At 40.3% G+C, this 24,528-nt stretch overlaps 1 protein-coding gene across 3 annotated transcripts in view; it reads left to right on the top strand.

Annotated features, from left to right (window-relative positions):
• The window catches only part of SS18 (SS18 subunit of BAF chromatin remodeling complex), a 42,149-nt gene extending 39,644 nt beyond the window's left edge, over positions 1–2,505 (top strand). For all 3 annotated transcript variants that reach the window (XM_068395837.1, XM_068395836.1, XM_068395835.1), the window contains one exon: positions 805–2,505. In XM_068395837.1, the coding sequence (XP_068251938.1) occupies positions 805–831 (27 nt within the window). In that variant the 3' untranslated portion in view covers positions 832–2,505. The remainder of the gene's footprint in view (positions 1–804) is intronic.
• The last annotated feature ends 22,023 nt before the right edge of the window (positions 2,506–24,528 follow it).

Below are 24,528 nucleotides of genomic sequence, written 5' to 3'. Positions count from 1 at the left end.
TGGAAAAAACTGACATTGCAACATAAAACTGGAATTTAAAATACTGCCTTATCATGATGGTACTTAACATGGAATGGTGGCGGGACTGCAGTTTGGAGAAGGTTCACTTCATAGTACACTACTTGTTTCTGCAAGCCTTGAACCCTGTGGTGAAGGATCATGGTAAGCATGTAGCATTGATGCTTTCACCTCTGCCCTCCTCTACAGTACATGATGTTCTGTCAAAAGAAATAGAGAATATCAATAAAGGTAATAATTCTATGTATCGAATCTATGGAATAATTGATTCCCATAGGATACGTTGACTAGTTCTTTGTTCACTGGGATGTGCCTTGATTTTTGAGATACGTATATCAGTCCATTCATGAGTCCATATCAGTGATGCTTGATGTGTTAATATTTTTAGGTATCTCTGAAAGCAGGTTAGTTTCCCAAATTACTTTGAACTTAGGTGACCTTGTCTTTTTGAATTGTTTTCAAAGTTTAGGTGGGAAGTATTTCCCATCTTTTATTTTTGATGGTGCTCTGCAAATTTCACAGTAATCTGTTGAATTTAAAGATATATTGTGATCAAATTAGGTTCCTGGCTTTAAATCCGTATCGTCAGTCTTACTTTAACATTAAAACACAAAGGATTTTTAGTGGTACGAAACTCTGTACTACTTACTCATATTGGTTTATCATTTATTGTTATTTCTTTCCACCTTTTAATCATATTTTACTTGGATGGTCTTCTGATTTCAGCTTTTAATACGGGAAAGTATGCCTTGTGGTCTAATTATGTATTTTGAATTTCTTTTTTAGGGTCAATATGGAAATTATCAACAGTGAAAAAGTACTCACATTCCAATAGGCAATATCTATTAGCAGCCATATTATCTCCTCAGCACTGTGGACATCTTCCTGAGATGAGAACCTCCCATTCCATCTAGATTTTGGAAAAATCTTGTGGCTGTTTTATGGTATATGGTCTTTATGGGTTAATTGTTAAAGACTGTAAATTTCTCAGAAACTGATTTCACATCTCTACTCTAGGTGGCAATATTGGACAGAAAATACATGACATAACAATTTGCAGTGAGTTGAGAACTGTATGTCAAATAGACTGTTACAGACTGAAAGGTGCAAACAGCTTTGTATGTTTATGAAGGTTATGGGAATTTAATATTTTTTCCACATATTTTTTTTGTAGGGGGAAAGGGGAAATGCACACTTTTTACAGCAGCAATATTTTGTATATTATGTTTTTCATGTGGTGAATATGCAAGACAGTACACTACTCACTGGGCAGGATAAGAAATACACTGTTAAAAATGGGTAGGGGCATGATAAGTGCTTGATTGTATACGTCTCAAAATGGTGTACAATAAAGATAACAGTGAAAAAAGATGGAGAGCATCATATGTCACTGATAGGTTTATGTACAAAGAATAAGAATCCCAGTTATCTAAATGGGAATGTAATTAAGGACAGTATAATATAGTCTTGTGCAAAGATTAATTTTTTAAGCTTTCCAGTTTTTCTGAGTGAAGCATTTTTGTAAAACTTATTTCTAACATAGTTTGACAATTTTCTGCAACATTTTTTGGATAACAAGATAAACGTTTGGGTTTTATTTCTCAAGTGTTTTGTCACAGCTTTGGATAAGCAGCTGTAATCCCTCTTAATAATTGCAATAACAAAGAAAATGACAAATGTTTATTTTACTTGGCTTGAATATGCAAAGGACTTGAAAAAGAATAGGGAGAACAGGACTGTGTCGTGTAAGTATATTTTAACCTTTCGTTGAATAATTTGTATGTATCACAATAGCCTAGAAGACTTTGTAAAACCTATCTAAACTTTCCTAACTGGGAGTTAATATCTTTAGAAAGGGGGCATTTTTTGTGTGTGTCCATTTTTCTTATTGGTTAACATGAGACCAAGGGATGTTTTATAACATCAAATATAAAACCTGTTGGTGAGGTAAATGCCAAATTTTGTTTTGAACTGCATTAATACTTATAGTGTTGCATGTGAGATAGAGGCAGCACCTTGATCAATAGCATAGTACACAAAAAATTGGTTTTGAGACTGTCCTGCAACTGTGTATCAGATAAATAAATTGATATTCTGTTGTGCAGGAACATATGCATTCAAGAATTCCTGGCAACTTTTTATAAAGGGCAAAACTTAAAATTAGCCCAGGAGTAAAATAATTTTTTTTTTTTTAGTTGTGATCATGTTTGTGGGGAGAAAAAAATAGAAAAACTGGTGTTCATAATATGTATATTAAACATGGAAGACAAGATTTTCAATTTGTTCATCATTTTTAAATGGAAAACAGTTTTCTTAAAATCAATAGAAAACACACATCAAGGTTTGAACAGATATGGCATAAGGAACATTATTATGAATGAAATGCTTGTAGGTTCTGTGCCAATTTTCCACCACTGTGTACTTCATTGCTATTTAAAACTGTACTCCATCAATTCTAACGGAAGAATAAATTATTTGTGATTTTAATTTCCTCATTTGTTTCTTTAAATTAGATCCCTATCACTCTGATGTCTCATCTGGAGACTTTGCTGTGGATTTTTATTTTATAGAAGTTTGGCCAGAATAACCAAACTGTATTTGTATTCTAGGAGTTTATCAAAATTCTCTTGCTGTAGCCAAGTTAATTAGAATTAACTGTTCAGTAATCAGCATGTTGTGTAGGTTGTTTGTTAAGAAATTCTTCCTCTGAAAATGAAGGTCCGTGAGGCTATAATCGAGATGACTGAATTAGATAAATGAGTTGAGGAGGCAAAAATGTGTTGAACCCAACCTGGTGTAGATATGTTATCTCATTTGAAATAAGCTCAACTGACATTAAGAAATAATTTGTCTTGCCATCCCATCTTCTGTTGTCTTATTCTTCTTTTTAATGGAAACTAAAATTGCAATTTTAATAAGCAGAATTTCCTCCAGGGTTTCCCTCCTAGAGACTACTGCATTTGCAAGGTTTAATTGTTTTATAACAGTCCTGTTTCGTAAAAACTTTTTAATTGGTGGTGACAAAAATTACCTTATTCCTCTGATACTATGCCAGAAGAACAACTTGAGAGGAGATAGTTCCTTGTGAAAGTATTTGTACTAAAATTATATATTAAAAAAGAACAAGTTTTCCCTAAACAAAAAAAAAAAAGCAGGAATGCACAACAGGACCAGAATGAAATAGCAAGATACAAGGTTCATTTTAGTAAGTATTCTTTACTAAATGAAATCAACCAATAGGAAACTAGTAAAAAAGGCATTATATTTGGCATTTTACATGTAGAATGTAGAAAACAAGACCTAAGAGAGGGACTGACACAGCAAATCAAATATGTGAACAGAAATGATACAAATGTCCAAAGAGTAAAGAGGAGGAGTTCATCGATTAAGTGACTTTTAGTTATCATAGCACTGTGATTTTTGCCATCACATTTTGCTCTTACTTTTCAGACGGTTTTATTTCCCTTTCTGCTCTGTGAATGACTCACAGTAGAGAGAAGCTGGCTCACTGTTTCAAGTGAAATTGACTTCACAATGTTGTAACATAAGTAAGCAAAGGTGCCACTTCATAAAGCCTGATAAATGTATCTTTTTGCAAATAGTCCTGCTTCCATTTTCATATCTAACATTACTTTTAAATGTTTAAAGTAATTGATTTTTTTGAGAAAATAATACTGATTAAAGAGGGGCAAGGACTTCAGTGCAAAAATATCATTATACTTCTACAGTTCTTACCACAGAGGATGCTGAAACATCCTTTAATCTGTTTTAAAAAAAAAAAAAATAAAGGATAATTAGATTTTAGATTCAAAAAAAGGAGAGAATAAGTAAATTTACAAAATTAAGAGAAACGGTTACATCACCAAATCCATGTGGAATTCAGCCAGAAGCCCTGAAGAAGTTTAAAAAGTAGCTGATTTTTGTACATGGGCAGCCGTTGCTGTATCATAAAATAGAAGCATAAGGGTGAAATCCTGTGAAATGAAACCAAGCAAACCTTCTGAAGTAAATAGATAACTGGATAAAGTAGTAAGTTAAATTTTAAAAAAATATATTTTCAATAGTGTATTAAATGGTATATTTTTTTTTACAAAAAAAAAAAAAAAAAAAAGACCAAAACCTGCCCCTTAATCTGCTAGAATTATTTTAAAAGATGATAGCACAATCTTGATGGAATTGATCTTTATTTGTATGTTCACAAAGCCTGAAGTTCGTTGAGAAGCTGCTACCATAAAAATAAAGCATGCAATAAGGTGGACTGTGAAGCACTGGAAATTAGATAAGATGGGGGAGGGAGAATAGGACTAAATGCTAAATATCAAAAATGATGGAGATTGATAATAAATTTTGCCAGAGCTCTACTGATTAACACTTAGCAAATAAATTGAAGAAAAGAATACATGTTCAGGTAGCAAAATGAGGTGGAAATGGTGGTACTTAGATTATGCAGGACTTAAAACTTTGTGGAAGTGCAGTGGACCATAGCAGAATTTAAGGAAGTGGCTGACGTTTACAAATCCAACAAAGTAGGTACTGTGTGGGATAATACCGATTTACTCATTGTCAGGAGAAATTCTGCAGCTGGTGCAGTAAAACTTCTGTTCAGGGGATATCGGAACTCACGGTGCCACCAAAATGTTCAAAAAGTGGTATGGAACGCTGAACGAAATACCGTAACAATGATCAGAGTTTTATCAATGCTCTAAATTACTGTGTTAATCCTTGTCCCCCATATCAAAAAAAGATAGCTTCAGAAAAGATAAATAGGTAATGAGTGGTCAAGAGCAAATGAAGTATGTTTGGGATTCTTTATTTCAGAAGTCGGTATGTATAAACCAGCACGACATAACAGATAGTGTAATTTTTGCAAGGATACAGACAACATGATTAGAATTAAAGGCAGCACCTTTAAAATGGATTAACAGTGTAAGTGCTTTTAACGACATGCACAACTGCAAACTCAATCCTCAAGATATATTGAAGCCAGGGGCTTAGTAGGATTAAAAAATGAATTGGATATATATATATGAGAACATGCAGTTACATTAGATCAGATGAAACAGTTGATTTTGAAAGAATGTAAAATCTTATGCTTCACAGCTTCATGCAGCAAGCAGCACGCTAGAATTTGGAAGATACTTCTGTTGGTGCCATGACAGTAAATATTGGGAGTATATTTAGATTTCTTTTAATTAAAACTTTTAGAACCTCACTCTAGAACCTGAAAGTGGGCATTATTAGCAGCAGACTGTTGGTTTAGGTTGCAGAATTATACTGAAATGTGGATCTGAACTGGGATGGCAATGTTCTGTTCAGAAAAATATTTTTTTTTCCACTACGGTAAAATATATCACCCAAATAATACAAATAGTGGAAGACTTTTTCAAGCTAGCAAGATGCTGGATGCTTTCACTCAATTCTCATAAGCTTCCCTTGACACAGTTTTTCAAGAAAAATTCTTGAATAATCTAGCAGAATGTATGATTTTCCTGTACCTGAGACCTGATCATTTTACAAGAGGAGATTTTTTTCCAGGTTTTTTTATAGATAATGTTTTCTAAGAAATGAAGGTAGTTCAGTATGTCAGTGACTCCGCCTATTTACACCTTGAGTTTCTGGTGGGGAAGAGCTGTGGGGCTGGAAAGGAAGCTGCTGGAATAGCCAGAGCTATTAGTCTGCGAACTCTTCAGAGCACTGCGTTGTATTCACTTGCCTTGACACTTTTTAAACAAATGGCAGGTGAATTGCCATATAAATTCTTTTGTATTTTGGTTCGTAATTTTCATTTAATCTAAAAGTTAATTTTACACAAAATAAATTCTAATCACCTACTTCAGTTGGTGTTGCCAGAAGTGTGCTGGCATCTTGATGCAGGTCCATTACTGATACTTTTGTAGAAAAATGCCATTTGCTAGGGCAGGCTTGGTAGAAATACACATAATGTTTTTATGAAATTAAGTTACATCAGTTATACCTTCTGACTGTTTTTTAGCAAACTTCAAATTAAGAATTTTTAAGCTCTAGTATTAAGTTGCCTTCTTTACATTTTCCAAGTAATAACTTTTCTCATCCCAGAGCCTTTAGACTTCCTTTCCACAGGGCTACAGTACAAACAAGTGCCACAGTTCTTGGAGTTTCTATCTAAATACTGATTATGGCCTGCCTTGTTAAGACAGTTTCTTGCCATCTCAAAGGTTAATGATCTGTGTATCTTTCTCTTTTATTTTTTTTTCCCCCAGCAATGATACAGATCATTTCAGAGCTAGCTTTTCTTATTTGAGCACCTAGGTAACTACATCTATCTGTTTGCTCCCAAGGCTGTTTCCAGCTTGGATAAAATGTTTGCCTTCTATCATGAAATACCTTATTTAGAAACTTTCTGTTGGGGAAAAAGGGTTCTGCTTATAAGTGCCAGAGTTTTTAATTTCTTAAGCCCAGAGGGCCTGCCCTTCTGAGTATGACAAAATACTTTCTAGCTTGATGTTGGTTTCAGATTTATCACCTGCTTCAGTGTCCATGTGGGCTCAGGAAAGGTAAGAACATAGCAAAACTGAGGCAGGCATGAAGCTTTCTGTTGTATCCCCCAAAGTTTTTGGCTGATAGCAAGTGGTTGATTTTAGGACTGTTAATAGACGCCTGGTGGATACTAGGGTATCTATAACCACTGTAGGTACCTTGTGTGCATGCTGACATGTCTAATGGAGCCTGGTGTGTTCATTGGCGCTTGTTATGACTGTCGCTATGCTCTCACTATAAAGACAGCGCTGACACTTCATTATCTCAGAAGCTTGGTTCTATATGGCCTGTATTATTTGCCCTTCAATTTCATGTTGCTTCGTGTTTTCCTGCTCTCTGGCAGCAAACAAGAAAGGCAGAAAACCAGGAATCTTATGTGAGACCCACTGCTGAGGAAGGAGCAAGGAACATGGAGATAACTTAATTTGAATGCTTCGGTAGTTCTTTTGCATGTTTAGAAATGTGGAGTTCAAAATGTGGTAGACCTGAGGTCTGTGGGCCAAGTACAATAGAGGTGACCTGCTGACTAAGTTTTTTTGATTCTCTGTCCTAGTATTATTATTTATGTGACCACTGAGAGCTGGTCACCATTTGAATGAGCATTTGGCAGTATGTCTGCACGACCAATTCGTATCAGTTTTTTGAAGTGAGCGAGTGGGCCAAAGCACCTTTTGTTGAGCTGCCTACGTTTCTACTGAGAGTTGTTGCAGGAGGATGCTGCAGAGTGTTGTACTGGCTTGTGTGTGTTTGACTGTGTCTTTGCCTCACATTGGTCCAATAACTCAGTAACTTGTAGGCTACCCCATGTTATGCCATCAGTAGTGCAGACAGTTTCTGTATTTAGATGAAGACTGAGCAGCTCTCTCCTTTGTTGCTGTTTCTTGCTCTCATCATGGGACCACGTTGATCTTCTGATTTTGTGAGCCATTACAGCTGACCTTTTGACTATACCCATCTTCTGGAAGGATAGGACGCAAGACTCTCCTTGAAGCCTGACAGATGCAAAGATAGAATTACTGCTGGAGACATTGGAATATGTCTCTGAGAAAGAATGGTTAGCAATTATTTATGGAACTGCCCACATGGATGGTAAGATCATCTATAGTTCCTGCTTTGATATGTGTTTGAGACCACCTTGTCTGTTGTTACGAGGAGGTTCTGAGCTCAAGAGACAGCTATGGATTAGTGAATTTACATCATACTTATCCTTTGGAAGCAGGGCTTTGGGCTTTTGGGTGAAGATTTCTATAGGGAACTGCTCCCTGAGTTTCTAAAAGAGCACACCTCCTTCCAAGCATGAGTACATCTGAGGAAGAGGGTGCACAAGAGGCTTGCTTCTGTTGCTTAGTGGCAGATGACTTTGGAGTGGGAAAGTCTACTACAAGGAAGATGGACAACAAAATATGCCTTCTGGTAATATCCATAAGGTCACATGGAACCTCACCCAGTGTCGAGTCCCCAATTTCTAGCACTGTGGGCACCTGTGACTACATCAACAAGAAGAGTTTTCTAGTCCTTTTATATGAGGCTTCATGGATTTCCACAGATGTACTGACTGGCATCACTGGCCCAGGCTGGGACACCCCTCTCCCCCACCATCTTCTGCACATGTATATCTTGAGAGCAGGAGAGACTGGTACTCTTTTTTTCTCCAGATAAATGAATATCCAAGGAGAGTAGATCCCTAAGGGCATTCTGGGCAGTGGTGCCAACAGTATGTGGCATCAGATCATGAGAGTGTAAAGGGTCTATTTATCCACCATACTGTACACTGATGAATCTGAGAGCTATGTATCCTTTGAAAGCAGAAATTTCATGTTTGAGTAATGGGAGGGTGTAGAAGGCTAGGAAGAGGAAGAGATGGTGAGACTTAGAAATATCCACAAACATAAAGGCTTCCTTAATGTAACCCAGGAGACTTGCAAGGACAAGGGGGAGGGTCTGTAGCACCAGTGCCAACACAGGGGGGACAGAGGAGAACTTAATGCTTTACAATGACTTTGATGGCTGATGATGACATTCTCAGAAGGCAGAAAGTCAGATGATAAACTAATACACATTGGAAGGTACCTAAGGAGGTCTCTAGTCCAACCTCCTCCTCAGAGCTGTGTGAGTTATGAAATCAGATCGAGTTGCTTAGGTCTTCATCTGTTCAGGTTTTGAAAATCTCCAAGGATGGAGACTGCACAACTTCTCTGGGCACTGTGTTCCCCTGCCTGACTTTCCCCTGTGTGAAAAAGTTCCTTCTTTTAGCAAGTCTGAACCTCTTATTCTTCAGCTTGTGCCTGTCTCTTGTTCTCCAACTGTGCACTGCCATGAAGTGCCTGGCTTGGTCTTCTTGCTAACCTCCCCTTAGGAGCTTGGAGGCTACTGTTAGATCCCCCTCCAAAGCCATCTCATCTCAGCTGAACAAGCCCTGTGCCTATAACCTCTTCTCAAAAGACAAGTGCTCCATCCTGGTGGCCCTCCACTGAAATTGCTCCACTTCATCAATTTCTTTGCTGGGGATGGGACAAGGCTGGACAGAGTACTGCAGGTCCAGGCAGCTTCCAATGCACAGTCAGTCCCTAGCAGTCAAAGATGTCAGTGGCCAGAAACAAAAAGTGTCAGGAACTAAAGATTATATAGGAGGAGGTGCTAATTTATAAGATCAAAGGAGGAATAAGGAGGAGGATAGTGAATCGATACGCTTAAAACTCCAGATGTCTGTATATAAATGCAGTAAGTACAGGAATATACACAAAGATTCTTAAGTGTATGATCAAAATGATGACTGCATTGGCATAACAGAAACATGGTTCTATTTATTTATTTACAGGGCTTGAACATTAACATATATGGAACTTTTTTCAGGAAGGACAACAGATTAAAGAGAGAAGATACTTTGTCAGTGAGCAGGGTAGTATGGCTTCTCTGAGGTATGGAAGATTGATCAATTGAGAATCCATGGCAATAACAAATTGCAAGAGAGCAAATGCTGTCATTGTGGTGAGTTTACTGTAGACTTTAAATTAGATCTGCCTAAGGTGCACCAGGCTGTTCTGTGACTGACCAAGCCGAGACATCTGAAATGCAGGAGTTGATGGTAACGGGGAACGGTAACACTGCGAACACCTCTTGGGAAGGGGATGCAGCAGAATACAGGCAGGTTCCTAGGAAAGTTTTGATAAAGAAGGCATGGGGAAAGCAGACAAATGGGAGAGGTCTTCTGTGTTCCTTCTCACCAGTGGAGAGGGATCACCTCTCTATGCAGGGCTTAATGGCAGCTCGAGTAAGAGATCATGAGGTGGTAAGGGTTTACTCTTAGAAAAGGAAGGAAGGAGAGGAGCAAATAATGTTTTGAATAGCAGAACTAACGTTGCCTATTTTTGCATTGTAGTATCAAGAATAAGTTTATGGTTGGATTCTCTGATGCCTAATGAGTTCAGCTCTAACAACAGCCTTTACTGAACTCGGGTATTTATAAAATCTCTTTTATTTACTAGTTGGGTTGTTTCATGACCCTTGTAGGAATGTAATGTCTTGAAATATCTCTCTGAGTTGAGTGAAATTCGTCAAATTTGCTTGAAATTTGTCAAGGAGTTCACTTTTCTTCAGGAAGCCTAACAAACATCAAACTCCCACAAAGAAGATGTCTGTAATCTCAGAGAATGAAGAGGAAACATGTCATGGGGAAAAAAGTCTAAAGAAAAAGGAGTTCAGGAGAGCTGGCAAATCCTTAAAGAAATACTGTGGGTAGATGTACAAATTATCCCAATGTGGAGGATCAAGAGCCCATCAGTGCCTTCAAACAAAAAAGGAAGTGCACAGAAACCTCTCGTTGTTAGGATAAGCCTAAAAGAATAGTAGAACACATTGAAATAAAACCAAGGCAAGCCACAAAATGACCTGTAACTATTTAGAGATACTGGTAGAAAAAGAAGAGGTGGTTCATCACTTCACAGAGAACAAAAGCTGTAGGCAGTGTTGCTGAAGAGTATTCAAGCTTAGGACATTGCTCCTAGACTTCGACAGGAATAATCAGTTACACGAATACCTGATGAGGAACAATTCATTAGGTACATATAACTTTACTGTAGTTACAGCAAATGATTAGATTGCTGCCCCTGTTTTAGGATCAAGGAACTAGTAAAATAACAGCAATAATAATGATACAGTCTAGATTTGTTATCTTCGGGCCCGTATCAGACCAATTTATGGCGGGAGGAAAGACAGTGGGCACATTAGAGGTAGGTTCTTGGTGGGGATAATTATCCCCAAATGACTACTGGCAAGAGGTGAGTATGGGGAGATGATGGTGGGTGGATCTCAGAGGGGAACAACATGTATTGATCGTATTTATCAACACAGTGAGCTGACCACAAGATCCATAATACTATATTGGCCCATTATAGTACAAAGCATATATTAGCTCTAACATAGATTACACCTTTACTTTTAATCCCCACTACCGCTGAGGGAGCCATGAACTTCCAGCAAAGGATCTGATGGGAAGGGAGTAAATAAATGGTCTTGCAGAGAACCTGCTAGCTACCACGTCCCACTGAAATGGATGCTGGGAAACCAGTAGGTGAAACTCATTTTGAACATCAAGTGCTGCTGCTGTTCAGCTGTACTATTACTCCTTTTTAACTTAAGAAAACATCCTTTAATTTTAAACTTTGTCTACACAAAGTCTTGGTGTTATGATTCAGAGGGTCCCATACTCCTGAGTGATTTTCAACCTTACTAAACATCAGTGCAAGTTTCCCAACTAGTGCTGAGAAACTGTGGCTTTTGGGAAGGTGAGAATCCAAATTCTCTATGAAATAGGCTGTTCTTCAACCCATAGAAGATGGTGGTGCTTTTTCTCTTTTTGATACTGAGAACCTAATGATGCTCAGGTTATCCTTCTGCAATCTTCAGCTGAGCTGGAGATGTCCTGGCTGGAGCTGCAGACAGTGCCTGTGCTAGGGAAGGAGGCTGTATCATCATCACAAAAGGAGTTCCCATTCCCTAGACACTCTTACTTGAGCAGGGAGGAAGAGGAGGTGTTCTTCCTCTTTCTCTGGAGGAAGAAGCAGGTCAGGTGTGCAGCTGGGTGCCAAGCGCAGTGGGATCTGCCCTTCCTAGGGTGAGGAGCACTGGGTGGCACAGCAGAGTCTCTGCAAGACACAGAGCTCAGCAGGAACTGTTTTTCAGAGTTATTTAATTGACCCATGCCTACTGCTTTAGACCATGCTAGCTGGTGCATACACAAAAGTAGGTACTACTGAGATGTGCTGAAAAAATATTCCCTAGCTAGTAAGCACAGAGACTAGGGAGCAAGGCGGAGGGGGGGTGGGGAATATACTGGGGGACGATGACCATATTACGCATATTTTAGCTCTTCCTGGAACATCTGAGACCACAGGAGCAAAACAGTCATTTCTGTGTTATTTGCAATCCCCTCACATTTTTAAGAAAAACCCTTCAGACTCTCCTTAAAGGTTTATGGACAGAATCCTAAAGACTGCAGCTCTCTTCAGCAGCTATATCTCTACTAAGCCATCAAGACCTAGTACTTTAATTTCAACATCCCACTTGCTAGTAAGTAGTTGAAGCTCCATAGCAAAGTTGAGTACTTCAAATCCTGCCAGTTAGAGCTCAGTCCTCATTCCCACATAAACACAACCATTTTGCAAACATGATCTGATATTAATTACCCCCCTGGCACCAAAAGTCAGGATTTCCTGATGCAGCCCACTAATGTAAAATGCATTAGTGAAAATGCTGGCTCCAAGGGGTTAGGTTCTCTAAATAAACACAGCAAAGTTTATTTGCAACTCCCAGGCTATTCTGAAAGACTGATTTCTCCAACAAGAAAAAAAAAAGACTAAAATCATCCTTGGGTTTTTAATAGGTTATAAATGCCTTTTTTCTATTCAGTTGGAGGAACTGAATGTCAAGTTGTAGATCAATGAAATCTGACTCTTTCTTGCCTTAGAATTAAGTTTATCCGAGCTCCTTTCTGCAGTCATGTACTTTGTATTGTGTCTCTAATGGCAGATGGCTGAGGATCAGCAGGACAGGATGCACTTCTGACTTTTGGGTAAAGGTGGCAACCCTAAAATTTGTCGGTAAAAAAGGAAAAGTTTGTAAGAGCTAGGGAAGATTATTATGTCAAAAAAAATCTTAATTTCCAAGGCACTGATTTGGGATTATTTTTCTTCCACTAGAATGGGAAGGAGGTCTCAAACAAAGCCAGCTTGAATGAATGGGAAACGTTCAGCTCTGTTAACAAAATATGGCTGTGAGGCCAGTGATTTCCATCTGAGAAACTGCCTGTGTCCTCGTTGGCAATACCAGCTTAATGCATTGCCACCTTCTGCCAGTACCGCAGTGTGTTGCCTTCGTATTTGCGCCAAGACTTGGACATTATCAGGAATTTGATCTGGCTTGAGCAGAAAAATAAGGAAACATTAAAAAAAAAAACAAGAAAGTTAATCCCTCAAGCCATTCCCAGCTCAGTCCCAGTGAGTGTTGTCCTGGGACAGCTGACAGGCACAGTGAATGGTGAGAATAAGAGATAGCAGGAGCTAGCCCAGACATGATTACCCAAAGCTACCTATTGCTGAGCTGCTGCTGCACCCTGAGTGCCAGCAGCAAATGTCTGGGGCTGTAACCTTGTGGTTTGCACCAGCAGCATTTGCAGGGTGAGAGCTGCCTGCCCTGCCTGTGCCAGGCCCAGCATGCTGGGGTCACTTGGCAAGAATCCCACCACGGAAAGCATGGTGTGGAGCAAGATAGGAGAGCATCAGGGAGGGCTGAGCTCCACTTCCAGATGTTCTCCTGTCTCTCACTGGCTATGCCACCAGATCCATGAGCTCCTCCTAAGTCCTGTGCTGTCAAGTTTCCACACTGGCTAATAAAAGGCAGCCTTAAAATGCCTGTGTGAGACGCCACAGAAGTCCTAGACCAGCAAGTCATAAGCCAGCTTGGACTCCCCTGCCTCACTGACTGCTCCCCATGCTATTTGTGCCCAGGGTTTTAGAGGGGTCTTCAGAAATGAGACCCTTGTTCTGCCTCTTCTATTGTTTGCATTTCCCTAGCTTTCCATCCTTAGGGATCAGGGAAAGGGAGTGAGTTAAAGGCCTAGTCCAGCCCTTTTATACAGTATAATGAGGCTGAAACAGTAGTGAGGATTTCAAACCATAAGTGGCAAGTACTATATAACTGGATTGTCAAAATAATGTGTACTCGGTCCTCTTCCTACTTCAGAGCAGCAAAAAATATATGCACGGGTATGATAAGATCAGGTACCGATACAAGCATCTCATCCCCACCTGATCTGAAACACAAATGCCTGTTTAATATTACTCCACTACAAATAAATGAGTTTGTATCTGAAATGCTGTCCAGCATGTATAATAAAATCTATTAAGTTAATGGTCCTGTCATATTTTTAAGAAGGGCTGAAACCTGCAATAGGTTGAAAGAAAATTTAGTTACAATTTCAACAGAATACTTGTCCAGATCAAATTTTGTTTGAATCATCTAATGAGGCACACTTAATTGCTGGAAAACTGCAGCATATTTTAGAGCAGTTTTCAAACATTAATTCTGAGGGTAAATGCATCTTTTTATTTCAATAGTTTGTGAATGCCACGTGTGGTTAGAAATTTAACTTTCTTGATTCCAGCTAAAATGAAAACACTTTCTGTCTTGGTATTCTAGTCTTGTATATTCTATTCCTTAGTTGAATCACATCCTAGAAAATGTTTTGCTTTTGTCTCGCACACTTGTGGAGGGATGAGTGAAATGGCAGCTTCAGTCTACTGCAAAATTTTTTCTTAATTCGAAAAAAAAAGTTTACAAGTTTTCTTCCAGGGCCAAGATCTAGGGGAGGGGGTAGGGGATTCTAAACTTCTGAAACTAAATACCTCTTTTCTACCCAGAGTTTTCAGAATTCATTCTTTGTCATGCAGGTGTGAAAGGTTAAAAATAACTGTACCTCCTAAGACTGCTCCCTGGGCAGTGCTCTTCCCTGGCATTCTGTAAGCTTTTTCCACCCAAACTGGGTCAGCCTCTGTGCCTAATTTTAAAATCTCTAGGATCCGACGCTTTATAAAAATCAATGAGAACTTTCCCATTATATAATCCCAGCAGTCACATACAATATGCTCTGGTCTGATTCTGCTGAAGCTTGATTTTATATATTGAAATGGTGGTTATTAGTTTTAAAGAGCTGTGAGCTCCTTGCAGAAAATTATGGGGAAAATTCTTCATATGTGGAGTCTTTTCTCTGTCACTTCATGCAGACTCTTTCCTTTTCAGGCAGGAAAACTACAGTTAAAATTAGAATGTTTCCTGATTTAACTTAGGAAATTGCCTTTTAAACTAAAGGCTGAGAAAGTACGTTTTCTTACATTTCCTCTGATTGTGTTTGTGATCTCTTCTACTCTCAGAAAATGTAATTACAAGAAATGGTAATGGAGATCGCAAATACCTCTACAAATATTGTTTTTCTAAACATTTTGATATTGGAGTTGTTCATGCCGCTAGCCTGAGAGGTCTGGGAAGAACTCAAGCAATATCAAATAATATAGGGGACCATTACTATCAGATAAATGAATAAACCAAAATGATTTAGGTATTTATGTAAAATACCTCACTGTTTTTCCAGTCTCTGCTTAGAGAGACTCTTTGCTATGATGCCTGCAAAATCTTTGACAACTGTTTGACTGCTCACATGCTAAACCAGTGTCCATCAAACTCGTTGATACAGCCTTTTTCTGTGCTCAGGCTTTTCTGGTGATACTCAGCTGTTTCTAGACTTAGACTGTGTATTGAAATAAGAATTTTTTTCATCTGTGTTTATGCAGCACCTAGCACAGTGTCATCCTGATTCAGGGAATAGAAGGTGCTCCTGCAAAGTAAATTAGAGTGTCTCTGGGATTTGGATATAACATGAAGAATTATTCAAGATTTGACTCCACCAAGTGAATCACTAAGTCAAATTTTTAACGATAGCTATGACAGGCTGCTTGGTAGCAATGCATGGTTTGGAGTATTGTTGTAAACAATTTGACAAATACTTTAGATAATGAACAAAGTAATAAAAAAATCAATGTCTGTTCCCAGATAATTTGTGAAAAGGAAAGAGGAGTGTATTTATCAAATATATTGTTTCTGCAAATAGTTCACCTCCTGATTTCAGAGGGGAAATGGGTAGGAAGAGAAAATGAGCTCAACAAAACAAACACTGGTTTATATGTCAATATCCTTGTAAATGGCAATGACAGAAGGGAAATACAGCTAATACGATATGGGAACAAGATCATTTCTATACTGAATATTTTGTTGTGACTCTTCCAAACCTCACCAGCCCTGTAACAGTGACAAATCTGAGGGGTCACACACTGCTGCCTGGTGCTCTCCGCTGCCAGAGATGGGGCCGCAGGAGAGCCCTGGCTGTGCCGCTCCAGTAGAGCTTCCCAGCTCTTCCGCTCTTTCAGTCGCCATCCGGCACCATGTATTTCGTTTTGCTATCTGCAGCAAATGGCTGTTTGGGAAACCTTTCTGAATTCCAGGGGAACAGCAGCCTGGCTCACAGCAGATCCCCTTAGGACTTTTTAAGGACAATGTTAATATCATCTATAGTCATCTTAATCATCCTCTTTGACAGAAACAACTGCAGAAGAGGGAAACTTCTTCCAAGAGACTGATTCTGCCTTGCTTGTGGATTCCCCCTTAATTAGGAAGCCAGAGGCATATGTTTGAAACCTACCTAGCATGGAGCTGGGCAGGTTTAGAAGCCCCAGGACATATATAATTTCAAAACTCAGCTACCCCAGGGCCCAGCCAAGGTGCAGATATGTCTGTGTGACCTGCTGTCACATCCTTTCCTTGGTGGCATTGGGTTTCACAGCAGCTCCCCTCCCCCCTCCCAAGCTTTTCATTTCAGTCTGATGGATCAGGCTTCTGCTGTTGGGTTCGCAGGCGGAGGGGAACAGCTTCTCCAGAGAGGTACAACAATTTATTTTGGAGTCATCGTGATTTTTTAATGGGTTATTTTTAGTCTGATTGGATGTAGGAGAGGAAATGGGTAATGCCATAGCTGAGATTGGGATGGAAAGCAAAGCCAGAAGAGTATGGAAAACCCGCCTGTGCTCAGACCCCCCTTGCTGTCGGAATGCCTGCAGAAACACCAGCTTATGACCTGGGAAAGCAAGGCAGCCAAGTGTGTCTCTGTGTATGTGGGTGGGTGGGTGGGTGGCGGGGTCCTGCCAGTGCCTGTTTGCTCTCCCCTCGGTGCAGATGCTCCTCCTCACTCTTGTGGGAAAAAGAACATGAAGTTTGAGGTTTGCATTTTCAGTTCTTGTCTCCTCCCCCCAAGAGGGCGGCTGGAGTTGCTCTTGACACGATGACAGCAACCGAGCACAGCACGCCAGTGGCAGCAGCACTCTGCGCCCAGAGAAATCCTGCCTCGTGGTCCACTCCTGAAGAGCAAAGTGGGGCAGTAGTCTTCTGCTGATGGAATAGCACTCGGGTTAGCAGAGCTCCCAAGCTGCATGTGCATCCTGGGGACCTGGCAGGGTGAAAGGAGGCCCTGGTCAGAGCTGGTAGCTCCTTGCTATGCTGTCCTTCTAGCCTTGCTCTTCAGCCCTGGGCTTCAGCACTGCTCACTGCTCCTCTGGGTGGCTGAGGAGCAATCTCAGAGCTGGCGTTTTGACATCTGTGGCCACCTCTCAGATCCCTCTGTTTTATTCCCCAAACCAGAACCTCATTAGATTCTAGTGGGAGAGACTCTGAAAAAATTATTTGCTCTGCCAAATATGAGGACCCTAAATAAGAATGAGACAGCAACTGGAGAATAGGCTGAGTATCACAAACCCCTCAGGAGGTCTCTTCTTTCCCATTGAAGCCCTAAAAACAAGCAACATATATCTGGGACTTTTATCTTCCTCTTTCCACAGTATTATCCTCTGTTAGCAGTAGTAATTTTTCAGGGATGTGTTTTCATTTTGTGAGTATCCTACTATGCAGATAGGTAAGCATGGTCTCCATGTAAGAGCCTGTTTGCAATGAGGGGAACATGACATCTTGAGAAGGTAAGTGGCAATGAGTTCTCCAGCCTCAGCTCTACATTTGCTCACACCTCAGCAAATATTTTTTTTTCCTAGGATCTCGGCTGGGGGTGGGGGGGGTGGGGGGGGCGGGGTGTGACATTTGCATAGTTTAGTAATAAATGCCTGCAATATTCAACTCATTTTGGGGTGTCAGATGTTCTTCTGCCATTATGCCCATGCAAAGTTAAGATACCCTATAGCAGGGAGTGGAGTAACAGTGCTGGGCAGCAGACAGTAGGCACTGAATGCTGCTATGATCAACGAAGGTCTATGCAATAAATGCCTTGTAGTAGTATCTAAATCTCAGACATCTGTGGAAAACATCAGCTTTCTGTCCTCATTACTTTAGAGTGTGTTCATTCAAACTGAACACAGAGCATCAAGGACTCTAAAGTTCATTTAAAGCCTATGCAATCTTACAGCCTCCAATTCATATTTAAAGCACTGAAGAAAAGGAAATCAGACTTTCAAAAAGCAACTGTAAGTTCTAGTTTTAAAAGTATAATGTAATGCCTATGGAGGGGAACTGTGTATTGTATCCTCTTTCGTTGGTTTCAGAAACCAACTTCTTGGCTTGGAGAAAAACAACAGCAATGAGTTGGGAAAGCCATTACAGGAGGGATTGATTTCAGTTTGTTGAGGTTACACAAGTCTTGCTCTGACTGCTCTGGCTCTCCAGGAGGCTAAGTGGTTATCTTAAATGTGAGGGAGTCTCTCCAGGTGCAGCAGCCAGTCAGGCAAGAGCAAGGATCCAGTAAGGATCTTAAAACTGAAACAAAAAAAACCCCAAAGGAGCCCAGTCCTGGTCTACCTAGAAGTAAGATTTTTCTTTTACCTACCTGACTTGATTTGCAGAAACATTATCTGCAACACTATCATTTTTCCTTCAGAGAAGAATGAATTTCCTTCTACAGACTCTAGCTCGCCATTTGCACTTTGCTTTCCCTTGCACAGTCTGAATTGGACCGATGAGCACAAAGACCAAATAGCACAGTGCAGGAGAAATCTGGCAAGACTGATGGGTAAAGAATTATGTCTCACTGTACCTGATGGCAAACTCTGTTTTGGTAGTTTTAGATGTTAAGTGCCAGTTTAAAAGACGGCACAGCGATTCAGGCGTTTATATAACCTATTGGAAATCAGTGAGTGCCTTTAGGCTAAATGTAGCCTAAAGTCTCTTTAGGCTACACCTCAGGCTCCTAGCCAGAGAAGTTTGGCCTTTCCATACAATGTTCATGCTTGTAATTCTTTGGGCATTTTTAAGATTGTTTTTTAAGTGTTCGTTTTGCCAGCAGCTGACGTGGAAGCCCAGCCTAAAGCTGTTTAAATCTGTAGCAGTCCTTCAGCTGAGCTCCACAGCCTTCCAGAAGATCCATAATGTCTGGTGCTTGGCTGGCATGATGGTTTGATACAGTCCGTTGTGCAGTCCAGACAACTTTCCCCTCTGAGCATTTTAACAGTCTCCTGGACCACTTCTCAGGCTGATTTGCTGGGTGTGAGTGACCCACAGCACCCATTCTTCTTGGGCTCCCTGCAGCACATCTTGGCATCGGCTCCGCAAAGGGACTTTGCAGCTAAACTGCTTTAGGTCCCTTGGGACTGATGTTAATGCCCTGCAGCATGAGCTGACCCTTCCCAGAGCACCACCACCTCCTCCACATCCCAGTGTTTCAGCTTTCCACTTTGGGTACGCTGAGACTTGAACGCACAGGTCAACTTGGCAAAGGGTCTGAAAACCAAACATTTCTTATGGTGGCGGGTACAGAGCATATGCAGAACCAAACAAAACTCACCTCTTTGCCGGATGACTTTTGCCATCTTGCTTGGACCTACTGTTAAATTGGACCCCCTTTGCTAAAGGATGCCTCCTTGCCTCTAAGGCTGTGAACCTTGAGTGGTCAAAAATCATGAGCTAGATTCTCTCAGGTGAACCAAAGTGAAAAGGCTGACCTGCTAGTCGTTAGATTATAAAAAAAATTTCTAAATAGTGGGGTTTTTTTAAAAATCTGTGCCTTCTTTTTTTTAAACTCTTCTCTCATTCCTTGGCACTGTTTGTGCATCAACTTTATTTGAAAAAACAATATTTAACACATCCAGGAATTAACACCTCGCCTTGCCTGCTCAAGTAGGGATCCTGCACATATTGAAGACAAGGAAAATCCATGCCATGCAGCAGTCTGGACTTTCTTCTCTACCATAGCCTTGTCTTTCCCCTATACTTGCTAGTGTATAAAGGTTCTAAAATGAAGACGGAGGTATATTCTTTATGCACCCACTGTGAAATTATTTTTCAATACATATTTATGTGAACTGCAAACATCTTTAAATGTAAAGTTGTCATTACAGTGTCAACCATCTTGCTAACTGCTGGAAAACCCCTAACCTAAGCAGTGCTTTTTATAACTCAGCACAATAATTATATTTAGAAACCCTAATTATCTCTTTTCCATAGTCAACTCTAATAAATTCCAAACATTTAAAAATAATTTTAAATAATGCTGCTTTCTTTGCATATTTTCAATCAACTACACAAATATCTAAATTAGCTGATGATTATATGACATTTGGTTTACTTTAAAAACTGGTAATTAATTGTCCAATGAAACACTTGATTTTTTAGTCTCCGTTGTCTCTCCCCCTCACTGCCCTGGGACCTGCTCCCGGGTGCTGGGATGGGGTCCCAGCTTTCCTTTGCCCCCCTCTCCCTGCTGTGGCTGCCCAGGTGTCCCTCCTTGTCCCTGAGCCCAGGTGAAGGTCTCAGCCCCAGCAAACAGAGGAGGTGGTGGCAGCTGCTGCGGTGGCCATGGCTGCTGCAGCTGTGGAGGCCACCACCTCCACCATCCCTCTGCACCTTATTATTCTGGTGGCTCCACTAATTGGAAAGTAAGTGCTCATCGTTTTAGGAGCAACTACAATTGTTAGTAGCTACAAGCTGTTTGGTAGTGGTAGCTTCTAGGTCTCAGTGTGTGAGCTACTCCAACCGGGCGTCTTCTTCTTGGGAGCGTTTGACTGCGTTAAATCCTTGCACACTCCAAACAGCCATAGATAAAAGAGAAGCACAAATAAACTACAAATGGCAATATAAATGGTGAGCAGCAATATGTTTAAGACTCAGCTATACACATATATTAACCCTTTCACTTATACAGATTGTCACCCGTCATGCTAATTGATTAATTGACCAGAAAGATGTCCTTTTAATTAAAGATTTTCATTATAAATGTTTTTTTTTTTAATTTTACAAACTTCTGCTGTAAAATTGCCTTTAAGCAAATTTTAATTTACCATAGTTTCTCTTTGGAAAGTAAATATTAAAAAGGAATATCTTAGTTTGTTTCTCTGTTGTTTTTTTTTTTTTTAAGATACCACAAAACCACACATATTTTAACTTAAAAATAAGTTACCCCAACAGATCTATATATGTTTTATGAATGGTTCTTGCGATGCTCAAAAATTTTCAGTGCAGTAAAATTCCATCTAGCAGAAAACTTCTGGGAAGAAGAATCACATCCCACTTTCATTATAAAAATAAGAAATTTTATATGTCCGACCTTTTGGTACTTAATAATTTTTGTTTGCTTTTAAGCTGGTTTTTATTGTGGGGTTTTTTGGTGGGAGAGAGACAAAGGATTGAGGGAGGCAGGTGAACAGAGGACGAGGAGTGTAAAGGCAAACTTTTCAAAGAGAAGGGGAGAAAACATCAGAAAGAAGTGGTAACACTCAACATCATTGTCATTGATAACTTAATTTCTCCTTTTGCTGTATTGGTGCCCATAGCATAGTGTAGCTGCATAAGGTACCCACAAACAAAGACTCCCCATATGGAAAACAGGTGATGCTACTGAGATGTCTTCAGAGAAACAGGATGATGGCATGAAGGGGGAAAAAAATCAATGTAATGTCTTTCTGAAAATCAGAATGAACACCTTACTCTGGACAGTTTCACATTTGTTAGAGAGAACTTCGTCCTGAAGAACCATTGGATTTCTTTCTAGGGGACTTTCTGAAGTGATCAGCCTGGGGAGGGGCCACCTTCCTACCTAGCTCTCCTGTTTGTGCTTGCTTAGTAAACAGATTTAATAGTGTTTCCTGGTGGGACAGAGATGAGGAGTCACAGGTTGAGTGTGAACACTGCTATGTCCCATTGTGTGGCCTGAGGCACATCATGTAACCTTGCTAGGTAGATGGGACCCTCATTGCCTGCTCGCCTTTGTGAAGCACTTTTTGCCAACTTTGGATGAAAAAGCAGTACTTTTGTACTTTTATTTGGAGATCGCTCTATGCTGGCTCTGTGGCAAAAAAAAAAGACAATAATAAAACAGGGACTGAGTTTGCCCTTGGGGTAGTCAAAAAGAAGATGAACATTTGAAGATAGCTGAAGAAATATTTTGTGGCAGATCATCTCATGTGAAAGAAGGAAAGTGTAAGCAAAGGGGAAATATGCCTAACAGGAACAGAAAAGAGATTTGTGTCTTGGGGCTTCGTTTTCTGTGCCAGGGCTTCTGTGATGTAGGTCTCCACCCTCTTACCATCCTTTAAATTGCTCCATACTGGGGATTTCTTCCTGTTATTGGAGTGAAGCGAAGACTCTCCCAAGGATACGTCTGAGCAAACCCTCTCAAAAATTGACAGGCCAGAAAGCCTCTATGGTTCCTGTGAGTGGTGAGCCTGGAGCAACGCTGAAGAGAGCCAAGAGGCAGAGAACGGAGGAAATTGAGCCACACATGCAGGCAGACAAGGAGAAAATAAAGCCTCTCAAATATTGTCTCAGCTTCTCTCTCCTGTGTCATCAAAGAGGCAACATACAGCTAGGAAAAATCATGACACGCTGGAAAATTCAGGATAGATCCTTCAATGGAAGAGAATTATGAAAGCTGGTGGTCAGAAAGAAACCACCAATCCTGACACCATGATAACACAAAGATACTTTTCTACTGACTGAGAATAAAAGTAAGATCTCCTTAGGCTTCTTCATTACTGACTATAAAGAAAATAATAGCACCATTTTACAGATGGGTCAACTAATTGCCAAGGGAATCAAGTTTCTTGCTGTCATCACACAATATATCTAACTCATACCTAGGCATGGATCCCCTACACATCATGTCATTCACCTATCAATTTGCCTGTCAACTATTAAGAAAATACTTTGATTCTAAAGAAGGACTATGAAATTCACCCAGCAGCAGATGATTACAAGGCACCCATGCCATCCTTCTGTAGCCAGTCCATGGCACCGTTAGTCTGTCCAGGCAAGGAGTTCCCAAAGGTTGGCACATAAAATCTTCATTCACAGCCTGAAAAAGAGATTTTTAAAATTCAGGTTGTATCCCAGAGTTATCTTGTTATGTAGCCCACCTTGTGAACAAAACTCTGGGTATGTGGTTTGGTTTTGTTTTTCACATTGCGTGGTTACTGATGTTTGCACAAAGTGGGTGATGGTGTGAATATTATTTTCTGTGTCTTTCATTGTTTTCCTTGTGTTTTGAACTCATTCTGCACTGCGTTAATAGCAAGATACAAGGCAGCAGAGACTTAGACCAACTGACTACCTGTTCATGCAAGCGCATCTCTGCATATTGTTTTTTTTTTCCTCTGATTCCTACAAAGTGTTTTTCCCTGTGGGATTATATTTTAAGTTGTGCTATAAAGCTGATGCACATTTCCCCTATCCCAGGGTTATTTGTGCTGGATTGCAGCTATAGAGAAAACTCAAAGGATAGATGTGCAACTAAACAACTCAGATGAGATACAGACCACTACAAAATACGTTATTAAGTAAAATGACATTTGATTTGTAGCTGTGAGACCAACCCCTTTTGACATTCAAGGGAGCACAGCTATGGGCTGCCTTGAAAGCCTTCACACATCGATAGCTTTTCTGTTGCTAGGAGGAAGGGTTTTGAAGTGGGAGGAGAAGTAGAGACCCTCTAGTTAACAGAAGGATCCTCATGTAAGGGTCAAGAGGGAGCAGAACTCAGAGAAAAAAATTCAGCTGACCATACTGTGCTATTCTCTATTCACTTTAATACCTACACTTAATGATATGCTTTAAAGCTAAACCTGGGGAATGTCAGGAGCGTTTTTTCTCATGGTGACATCCTGTGTAGGAGGAATCTCCTGAGCTCTCCTTTTAAAACAGAAAGATGAAAAAAACTTGCCTTGGAGAAATTTCCTCTGGATTTGAGCTTGTTGGTGTGTTGTTTACTCAAATGATTTATGGACTGGAGATTAGTGAAGTCATAGCAACACAGAAATTGCCAAGTGAAAATAAAACCAGCCCTGTGTACTCTTATTGAACATAATCAAGGAAGCAGCTGACAAACAGGATTTTTTTCCCCGTTATGCAGAGACTTTGTATGAGACAAAGACAATTCTCGCCTTTCAAAACTCTCTGAGCAGTGTCTGGCATTCCAATCTGGCGTGATTATTTTGACTTCACCAAATAATGAGGTATTTTGTATCCTGCCATACCCTATCTATAACCTACAAAGACTTCCTTCCTTCCGGAGAAATGAACATGTACTTCTAGAAGGCGAGGGCTGGGATAAGACTCATTCCCAGCGCTGCCACAGACCTGCTGTCAAGTCACACAGGATGAGACTTGTCTTTCTGTGCAGCTGGTGAAGAGCCACAGATCTGAGCTGAGCTCATTCCCTGGCACCCTCAAAGACCATGGAGAGGGCTGTGTACCTCTGCACAGGGGCAGCATCTTTTAGGGTAAGATGAACAGCATCTGGATGACTGCAGAGGGAGCCCGCAGGACTGCCTTTTGGAGACAGATTCAGGTCCTCGCCTTCCCCCTCTGAAGCTTGGCCTTACTTTTCTAACCACAAAAGTGGCATGATTAAGATGATTGAGTGTGTTGTTATGCCAGCGTAGCACATAAAAATGGCAGTGCCAC

This window comes from Nyctibius grandis, chromosome 3 (assembly GCF_013368605.1).
Source record: "Nyctibius grandis isolate bNycGra1 chromosome 3, bNycGra1.pri, whole genome shotgun sequence".
In the NCBI taxonomy this organism is placed as follows: Eukaryota; Metazoa; Chordata; class Aves; order Nyctibiiformes; family Nyctibiidae; genus Nyctibius; species Nyctibius grandis.
Note: the sequence above shows the minus strand (reverse complement) of the source record. Positions and strands in the feature narration are given on the sequence as shown.